The following is a 10,887-nucleotide window of genomic DNA, read 5'->3' on the forward strand; positions in this document are numbered from 1 at the left end:
TAGTGATATTAGAAAAGCCTGTAGTACCCAGCATCTGATGCGTAGGCAGAACATACCATTTATCATCACCCGCCTGTCTAAAGGAAAACACAGCTAAAAAAATTCCCAGTAAAACACACAGCTGATCTGCACGCCAGGATACAGCACGTTTCTCAATGTCTGACATGGCAGACTGTACACAGAAAGAGGTCTATACTGACCAAAAGTTAGCACACCGATAAAGTGCAGCCACTCAGCCATTTAATACTGCTGGAGAAGAGGGGTGAGGGCAAAACAGCAAAAAAGAGAGAGAGAAATCTGCATTTTACCTTATCCATAAGACCACATGAAATTAGAATTCTTCAGTTTCAGCAGGGGACAACAAAATTGCATTAAATTCTTCTACAAATAGAAAAAGATGAACTTTACATGAACATTAAGCAAAGTGAAATATTTACTGCATTATTTTATCATGCATAAAGTGAGTTTCCTATGGTCTTACCTCACATTTATGTACAGTTTAGCACAGCTAAATGTAAGAAAATAGCACGGTTTTTTTTCTCCCCACTCCCTCCCCACCCCACCCCCCAACAAAGCAGATACCCCAATTCGCTGCTGCTTCAAGAAGCACTTCATAGACTCTACTACTTACAGGCTCTTTCAAAGGGAAGTTCATGGAGACTAATATTGAATGAACATTTAACCACACAGTGAAGACAGGAAAAACAATACAAAGCATTCTGTAAACGGTGCCAAACACAGAACATGTCAGTTTTGGTTTGCAGACAACCCCTGAGATAAAAATCAAAGTATTACGACACCAAATAAGTCAGAGGTAAATTACTGAAAATAAACAACATTCATAATTGGTGTCACAACACTTTCTGTATAGAAGCACTTTTTTAACCATACAGAAAACATAACTGCTTTAGCCTGTCCAAGAAGAACATCAAGGGTAGACAACAGAGCAGTTAGGGTTGCTTTGTTTTTTTTCATTGAACCTTGTTGCCATGAAGATGTTGCTGGTATAGTGCAGCAACAGGAGTTTATGAGATTTACCACCTAGTTACAATAACTATTTCTGTTAAACTACACATGGGGACAGGTCGATAACCACTTCAAACTTTATGGAACCAGCTACTAATGTTACGCCTTTTAAAATCAAAAGTCTTTAAATCTAACGCTATTGGCCATTTCACTTCCAAAATATTTACAACAGACCCAGAGATGACAAGTTCAGTACCTGACACCACAAAATGAAGCGGTTACCTGTGCTAACAACCAGCTCACTGCTTACAACTCCAGACCATATAGTGAAGCAAAAGCAAGCACATCAGACATGAACTTTGACAATGACAGAATGCACCCATCCCCTAGGAACAAACATGCTGGACGTGAACTTGTAGTTAAAGCTTACAATGGTCCAAGTTTGGCACATCGACAGAACTAAAGCACCTGTTTTAATTGCTCATTGAGGAAATTTTTCAGAAGACAATAAAAAAGTAGTAGAACAAAGACTACGTTATACAATGCTCAGTTGAGTAAAAAAGGCAACTACGTTTGAACTCTGCCTCTAACAGTCTAGGTCACTGTACCAGTTTTTGATGAAAAAAAAAAACAACTTAACTGCTTGAGCAGACCAAAGAGGGCTTCACACATTCAGCATTCACTGCATAACTAAGAGTACATTACAGCCCTAATGTGACAGTTTCCTTAGTGCCACAACTTGATATACTCTAGTAACTGCACAGGAAGATAGTTTTTGGACACCTCGTCGATGCTCACAGACATTAACAAACTATGCTTAGAATTACAGTAGAAATGGAAGTCACCTTTAGAAGCAGTCATTTCTGAACAAAAGAATCCACAGAGGTTACTCAAAATTCATGCATTCAGCTTCCGCAAGCCACTTAAGTGATAGTGATGAGGCTAATTTGTGACGATGATTATTTCAGCTCCAGAGTGCACTTCCTCATCAGAAACAAAAAAGGTGCAGACGGTTTGAGCTAACAAAGGGAAGTTAAGTGAGGAAAGACACTGTGTTTATTCAAATAACTGAAAGGTGCATCTGTGAATCAGACAGTGACTGGCAATTCAGAACACAACTTTGCTAAGTCTGGTAAAGGAAGAAGAGCAACATACTACATTCAGAATAGAATGTCATCGCTTCTGCGTGAACAGATTTGTGCATCTAAGAGACAAAATGCATATCAATTGTTAAATGCCAATTGTTCCAGTAATTCTCATCACTAGAGAGTCAACATCCATACTGCAGTCATGGCCACAAGTATACAGCATAGAAAATAATGGAAGTGAAACATAACTTTTCCCCTGGCTCTTCTGCTTGAAAATAAATTTGTTTAAAAAGAGAAAGAAAAACCTGCACAAATCTGTTAAGAATCTTACTTACAAGTCAAACTGTGCAAATACAAATGTAAGATTGTGCTGTAACAGGCAGTAAGAGGCCAATATGGATGTGCAAAGTTAAAAGAAACATAGCAGCTTTTGCAACAGGCATTAAAACAGAAAGTAAAAAAGGAAAACAGGTTAACTCTTGCATTTGTGTCTCCACTTCATAGCTTCCATATCTGAGAAAGAAGAGCCTGACAGGTCAATAGGCTTAGTGAGCAAAATCCACTCGGTATTTTGTGTATCGCAGTCTACGTTCAATGGAGCTCTCAGCAGCAGCTTGGTGGTATTATTTCTGAGGCTTTGTGACCCTGTGCTTTCAAAGAAGCAGAAAAGGTTCTAAGTGTGCTGCAGTCTATCATTAGAAGTTCATCAAAGTAGCGTGCATCGAAAGAAGCTGCTCTTCTTAGATCGATTTTCTGTTATTTTTACTGGCCCACCTGCCCCTGATGAACTGTTGTCATTCTGAAAGAGACAAGAGCATCAACATCAGGAAATGCCGAAAAAAGAACGTCCAGCTTTCCTGCTCTCCCTCCCCACTTTCCCCCCTTGCAGAGCAACAACCAAAGCAGATGTTTGTTGCAACCCACACTCCTCAATTATTCACTCTGCTAATCACTCAGTACAACTGCCTGGTTTAAAAAGAAACATTTAGCAGTCCAGCTCTCAAGGATTAGCTGAAGGAGTGACTACATAACTTGATGTTTAATAAAGCAAAGATCACACTGTTAACGTTTGAAAAGAACACATCAGTTCCAGGCTGCTGAACGTTAATATTAATGCAAAATAAAGTAGTTACACACTGCTGTGTAACAAAGTGTGATAAAGCACTGCTTGCTCGATTTTGATCTATCATCCCCACCGTAATCCCCAGGAGTATCTTGGTAGGGCTACTATTCAGTTAATTATTATAGCAGTCATTGCAACCTAACTCGTTTGTATGCCAGTTTCAAATACAAACCATTTTTCTGTTGAGCTTTGTCATTATGTCCCGTGCAAGTGTGAAAAATGCCTGGTGAGGAGCAGAAATAAAAAATAAACAAACAAGAGTTAGTCATAAGGCACATTAAAGACAAGATAGATTTGAAGTAGCCAGATGCATTAACAGTACAGTATTCTGTAGGCCACTGCTAGCACTTGGGAGTTGCAAGGCACTCGCTCTGTGTACAATAGGTGTGTACTTAAAACTGCAGTAAGCACGCTTTAGAAGAAAAAAAACTATTTAAGTCTCCATCCATCAAATCTTTGCAGCAAGTGAACAGGCTTGCCCATTGCATACCTCTTGGGCATTAAAAAAACATGATCTGCTGAAGAGAAGGCTGCATAGACCATGTACTGATAGTGTTAGTTACACTTCCAATATCCACATTAGAACAAAATAAAACCATCAAAACCCCACCAACAAAAAATAAAACCATCACAAAAAACCCCCCAAATCCACACTCCAGCAAATCTCAGCATCTCAGACCTCAGTGTACAAAGGAACAAAGAAACTTCTGTAGCAGAAGAACTCTGCAGTTCTCCAGAAGCAACCTAAAATCTTGCTTTTCCCTATCAGGAGTTACCAACAATCCAAGGACGGTTCCAGAATGTAAAAACTAAACATTTCCCCTTTTACTGTGTTCAGAATATATCCAAAGACAAGGACTCATTTAACGCAAATAAACACAACAAATCATACAAATTAATTCACTTCTGATCAAAAGAATATCACAATTGTGTCATTTCCCACAAGTTAAGTATTTGGTGGAACAAAGACTGAATCGTTACTTGCTCAATGCCTGCATCAGCTGCATTTTTTAATGCTTTCTGCACTATTCACGTGACAATTAAATATTCAGATAGCCATGTTGCTTGGAGTAAGCACAAAGTAATGCTGCACATTTAGTGACCTACAGGAGTTAAAATGAAATAGCAAGGCATGCCATGGAAAAGCAAGTCAACCATCTGGAGGAACTAGTGAAGAAGACAGGTACAGTACTTTTTATTTGGAGACTCTTGCTATGCACCACTGGTATTAGCTGTTAATTTTCACACTTCCATTGTCTGTTGTAAGAATCACAGTGACACTGTGAAAATCAGGTCAAGCACTTTTCCAGATGCAACACAGTGAAAACAGGTTAATTCTCAATACATTGTATAACAACCATCCTGCAATCAGAAAAAAATGCTTGACTGGCACGGCACCAGTTATGTTATTTGAAAGTAACGATCTCTTTAGTTTCTAGTGAATTTGTTAGCTGCATGATCTGAATTAAATACGTGTTTGGAGGACTTCTAAAAGGTATCCAATCAATACACACAGAAAAGCTTTTAGACTGTTATGTATAGGCACAGCATTTAAGAATAAGTCTGCCTTATCTGAATGAATGAATCTTGGTATCAGATTATTTTCTTGTTCACGCTTTTTATGGGGCTCAGATCCTCCCTCTGCCCTCTCTGACATGACAAGACTGATTCACGGTAAGACAGACTGGAGCCGAGCCACTCTTCCTTCCAATTTATTTCCTTATGCTCTCATAAATAGGAATCTATGTTTTTAGCATAAAATTCACTTGCAGGAAAACAAACTGCGAGTCAAGGCCTTGACTTCCTCTCTGACATCAGCTTATGACAGTCTATACTGGCGTTCCACATTAACTTCAGTCTCATCTGCATAGCACGTATCTAGTAGTAACCTGAAGGCTCCTTGACACAACAGCATGTTGTTTTCAAAGTTAAGAATCTTAAATCCAATTTCCTGCACAAAGCATTGTTCTAAAATTATACCTATTCCTCATCCAAAAGCACTTGCAATTTAGCAGCAAGGCACAGAAGTCTCAAGGGACTGCTTCCTACAATGCTAATAAACCACTGTTAACACCCACTTAACAACCAATTCCAGACATTACCAGGAAAGAAAAAATGCTGGATTTTACAGCAGCTCTCTAAATATGACAAGACTGGTGACCCCAGAACGCAGGTGGAACTTCAGGTCCCAGATCAGGTCAGAAAGCCCAGTATATCATGAAACATGTCTCCATATTAGTAATTTAACAAACAGACTTAAGTGTAACACCTATCTCTTACCTCTTCCACATTTATGCTGGATTTTGCACTTGTCTCCAAAAATTTGATTCCATAATCAATTGCTAACTGGAAAAGAGGTTAAAGTTTTTCAGTGTTATTGAAGTTCCTTTGTAAAACCAGTGTTTCACATGGGTTCATAATACAATAGATGCTGCACGCTGCAGCAATCTTAAGAATCAAAACCAAACAAGCTTCATTTCTGCTTTTCTCTTACAAAACATTAACGTTACTGGACAATTAGACAAAAATGTTAGAACAGACCATATCCTCGTGTAAATTCAAAACAACAAAGAGATTAATTGCTCACAAAAAGACTTATTTAGCACCTAAAAGAACATTAAGATAAAATCTTCACCGATAGAGATTGATGGACCAGAAAACAACATGCAATCATCCCATAAGCAGTGTTACTAGCAATTACACTGCTTTAGCCGTGTACATAATAGATTACATAGTATTCTTACTTGCTCATTTGTTCTGAAGAACAGCTGATTACTTAAGCTTTAGTAAGCAGGACTTACAGCATGAGTAAGTAATCACCATGGTGAATTCATTAGACTATATACAAAGATTCAGACTGAGATTTAGAATATTTCATGCTGTGGCAAAGGTCAACATTCTTTACAGGATACTCCCCTCAAGACAACAGCATCATTAAGTTTATTCAGACTTTAAGACTCTCAAGTGCTATTTAAAACCAAAACCCCCAAACCTGTCATCCCATAATACATACAAGTTTCTGAAACAAGAGGTTTGAGGCCAATTATCTCTCCTATGCCTAACATGTCCAGCAGCCAAAACCCTAAGAAAAGGAGGCTTCTGTATCAGGTAAGTCACCAAAAGCTTACCTTCTCCCCTTTTTCTTTCGAGACTTGTCTTTTTTCGTTCATATCACATTTGTTACCCAGGATCATTCTTTCTACATCTGAAGAGGCATGCTGCAAAAAGAAAAGGTAATCTCTCAGAAACAAGGTACATCATTGCTTAAAAGAAACCTACCTGTCAAACTCTTCCACAAATGACTACTTTATTTTCTAAAAGTTATCTAATGTGAAGGCATTGCTGAGGAAGAGACTGGCTTCTAAAACAGCCAATTTAATGCTTACATATTAAAATTGGTTGGAATAAATCCTCCTAGGTTAAATTTGCCTGAGTATTAAAACAGATCAACTACAGTGCCACGAGCTCTGTACCAGCCTGCACACATGCACAGGCATTTGGCTATTCTGGAAATGTAACAGTACTCACTTCAAAGCGGTGCACAGACATCTGAGGTATTTGGTTGCAGTATCATGCAATACAATTGTACTTTTGAAACAGATTGTTAATAAAATACTTTAATAATCACTTCAGCAAGAGAACTTTTCCAGCCCACTCACTATAGTATCAAACTGGTCACTAATACAGGAATTTTGCCTAAGAGCCAAGTAACAATACTAAAGAGAAGCCCATGGGTTTTATGTTTAAGGAAAAAACCCCAAGCCAGAAACATTCTGTTACCTAACTATAGCTTCACTAAAATAAGGTTTCTCCTCTCACTTCATAATGACCTATTCCTACTTGACAGCATGTCCCATTAAATGATTTACAGTAAGTTAGCAGGAAGGAAGTTTAACCAAGACCAAATGAAAAGGTCAAAAATCCCTAATGGGACAAACACACACCACAGTAACAACCAAATTTAGACAGATCTGTCATCACCTCAGTGAAAGGCAGACACCCTAAGATCTTGCTTCTTCCCATTCCTCAGACACGCCCAAAATCAAAAAAGAACAATGAAAGTCATATAGTAAAAGCAGTTTTGAAGCACTTTACGCGTACTTTCTAAACTTAAGTTCTCTACTTTCTACCCCTAGGTGAGTAAGAAAATCTTCTCCCTATTAATAACCACTGCTGCATTCACTGCACAGTCTAACTTGACCGCATATGTTGGCTACTATAATAAAAATGAATAATTACTTGGTTATTATTGGTCCCAGGAAAATCGTAAGATGAATGAGTAAGAAATACTTCCCAAAGCACCTACCTCCTCTATGTTTCTTATCCAGTTTTTTATGTTATCGAAAGACTTTTCGTTTGTGATGTCGTACACCAGCATAATTCCCTAAATAAAATGAAGAAAGTCTAGTTAGATGAGCTAGCACTATTGGTTGCCTTTTGATGTATGCCATTGGTTTGATTATACTTGTGAGAAGTTCAACCCAACTTATACACCTACAATCTTTTCTCAAGACATTATGGCATTGCTGAGAATTTACCCAAAATGTTACTATTTGACATCTTTCACCACTGTGAGAGGTAAAACACACCACCTACATGAAGCTTTAAATTATTAGCCTATAGTCAGGAACTGTGCAGAAATTCTACAACAGTAACCACGACTCTATTGCTAGTCAAGTTTAGAAGCAGCAGCTTTAAGCAGTCAAAGATGACAAACCTGTGAGATCCAGTCTGCTGGGGCCAGTAGATCCTTACAGCAAAGCTGACACTAGGGACTCTCCCTGAAGCTGTAGCCCTTTCAGTTACGTACGTATACTAGCCTGGGCTCTCAACAATTAGCAAAGCATAGGAAAACACACAACAGCGGCATTAAGGGCAGATTGCCAGGTTCACCTCCATTCCTTATTGTCTTTCCAATCGTTCCTCACAGGGCAAAGAAAATTCCTTGGCCATGGACTGGGAGGTGGGGGGAAGACCATGTCACTGCCATAACCTTTTTAAGTACTAGAAAGCTCTAAGAACAGAGCCACAACCATTACTGTTTCTCCCCATCTGCATCCCGTAACAGTGGAGTTATTTGGACCCACAGCCAGTCCATGAATGGAATGGATCCGTTCATACAAAGCAATAAAAATACGTAGTGGCAACATAGCTAGTAATCAGCAAGTTGAAATTAACAGTGTCCCAACATAAAGTATCTCAAACTACAGCATTAATTAGAAGTACCATTACAAGCAGTTGCAGCACAATGAGTGCAGGCTCCAAGTCAGTTATTTGACTTCAAGTCACTCTTAATGTCAGAAAAAGCAACAGTGGCTTTTGTAGGTGCTTATATTTCTAGCCCAGATTTTGCATTCTCTACTGGTTGAAAGAAATCAATTCAGTGAAATGCACTTTTAATATTAAAATCATCCATTAGCTATTTTTCAAACATTTCAAATGTTGAAAGAGGTTGACTGCAGTAAAAAAGCCTTGGCCCATTATACTTGGCAACTTCACCTTTTATTATAATCTGCACAAGTTTTAATTATGTTTCAAGAGACAATAGGGCTTGAAGTTTCATCACAAGAACAGGACTAGACAAAGTACCAACAGGTTTAAAAAATGAAAGACACAAAAGAGCAAACCCCAAAAAAACTCCAACCAAACCACAAACTTAATTCCTTGCATCTCAAGCCGCAATTACCCTGCCCTCCAATTGAAGACTTACATGATACAACCTTCAGAACAGCAAACCAGTTACACTAGTTGTGCCTAATTGGTTTGAATTGAGAAGACTCACCATGGCTCCTCTGTAGTAAGCGGTTGTGATTGTGCGGAATCTCTCCTGGCCTGCTGTATCCCTAAAACGCAGTGAAAACAAGCATTTGTTGGAGGAGATCTTTACACTCTTCTGTACTCAGAGATCTTTTTAAACACAGTAACAATATAAAATACTCACTAAGAAAAAATACCATTAAGCAGCTGCTTGCACAAGTTTTTTCAGCCCCCAACATCTTCCTCATTCCCAAGCTAATCCTACTTACATCCATGGTTATAGCAGCACCATAAATATGGCACAAAAGCACTTAAAAGTTCATGCAAGCATTAGGACTCAGCACTACACAGCCTCCCCTAGAATAATTCAAAAAGGCAGCTCTGATGCATCCGAGTCCTGCATTAAACAAAAAATGAAAACATGCAGCAGTACAGTATTTTAGGATAGTGCATTTTCACATACAGTTAGCTATTAAAATCAGCCACTATACCTTAGTGTGCTGACATATTATCCTAGATGACTTCAAAGCAGTGTCTGTGAGTGAACAAGAGGACCAGAGTGTTTGGCTACTAGTCACACCGGGGGGGAGCTGAACCCCAAAGGCCTGACAGAAAACAGCTTTTTGACTTGTTATTACAGACAGCAAATTTGTACCAACCACTTCTGCCACTTCACTTCCTTAGTCACAACAATTCTGGCTTGCATGCAAATCTTACATCTTTGTTAGAACCTGAGAAATCAGGGGCAGCCCGACATTCACCAGTAGGATTTTAAAGAGTTTGGCACATGTAATACTGCTACTCCAGAAATACTCCTCTGCTGCTACTGCGAGGCTCAGTCTCTACTAACCCACCATGCAAGGCATGGGAGCATTCTCAGTCTTCTGTGCCTCTAAGTGCAATTAGCTATCAAAGTAGCAGAGGAGATTGCATTTTATTAGGTTGCGTGTTTCAGTTTACACGTATGGAGCTACTGCTTCTCTTCCACAGGGAATAGCTAAGACCACATTTAAGAGGACAGCTTTTGATAAAATGGGAAGTTGCTGTAATGTTTGCATGTGAACAGGCTATTTCCAGTGCTACTGGAGCAGAACCAGTCCAAGAGCAAGCTAGAAGAAAGCATAAACTTCATGGACAGTCAATGAATAAAAGGCATGAAACTTCTGGTGCAGCAGGCTCAAAAGCTATGAAGTATTCCTGCTCAATGATTTATTCCATGCTCACCGAAATCTTAAATCACTTGGCAATACTTACCATATCTGTAGCTTGATTTTCTTTCCATCTAATTCTATTGTTCTGATCTTAAAGTCGATTCCTGCCAGAGAAAGCAATACTCTGAGTTTTGCAGTAACTGAAAGGGAAGGGTTCAGTTTTGTTTTGACAATTTGGTATGAGCAAACGTCGGCAAAAGAATTATTCTGAAGTTGTCATTTCTTCCAAACACAGGCAAGTGCCGAGGATGCACGAAGGTTCGCTGCTGCATCCGAAATGTCAAGGATAAATTAGTCTGCACAATGAAATAGACCAAACTCAGCCTCACTATTGGAGTTAGTCAAGATTACAAGAGGAAGACTTAATCTCAGAATTCTGCTGGTTTACACCAGTGAGGTCACTAGCTCGAATGCGTATTTTTCTCCCCTTTTGACAAGCCCCTGCAGTTCAAGTCAATTCCCTAGAACCTTAGCTGGCTCTGAGGAAAAAAACACACACTATGACCCCTTAGTTCCTTCTCAAAGCTGGCATCTACTTTTGAAAACTCCTGTTTGATGCAGTCTAATCAGAGATCACAGTAAACGGTAAAGCACTAGGAGATAAAAGCTGTACACACAGCTGCTGAAGCAGACCACGCATGGGACTTTTTCAAGAACACCAGTTCAGGAGTAACTCACATTTTCTAGGAAGCTCTAAAAGGTACCAAGAAAACACTTCTTTCCTTCCTCGCCACCCCTTACA

The 10,887-nt window shown here is 39.1% G+C and overlaps 1 protein-coding gene across 1 annotated transcript; it reads right to left on the reverse strand.

Annotated features, from left to right (window-relative positions):
- Positions 1 to 307: 307 nt before the first annotated feature.
- LOC104412503 (ras-related protein Rab-8B-like) lies at positions 308 to 10,243 on the reverse strand. The gene is made up of 8 exons (XM_010023242.1): positions 10,189 to 10,243; positions 8,960 to 9,020; positions 7,484 to 7,561; positions 6,306 to 6,395; positions 5,458 to 5,523; positions 3,350 to 3,400; positions 2,829 to 2,853; positions 308 to 381 (listed from the first exon to the last, which is right to left on the reverse strand). Exons 2-8 carry the CDS (start codon positions 8,960 to 8,962, stop codon positions 332 to 334), a joined length of 363 nt encoding a protein of 120 aa, XP_010021544.1. The 5' UTR covers positions 8,963 to 9,020; positions 10,189 to 10,243; the 3' UTR covers positions 308 to 331.
- Between the last annotated feature and the right edge of the window lie 644 nt (positions 10,244 to 10,887).

Source organism: Nestor notabilis, unplaced genomic scaffold, assembly GCF_000696875.1.
Source record: "Nestor notabilis isolate BGI_N333 unplaced genomic scaffold, ASM69687v1 scaffold16521, whole genome shotgun sequence".
Classification (NCBI taxonomy): domain Eukaryota; kingdom Metazoa; phylum Chordata; class Aves; order Psittaciformes; family Psittacidae; genus Nestor; species Nestor notabilis.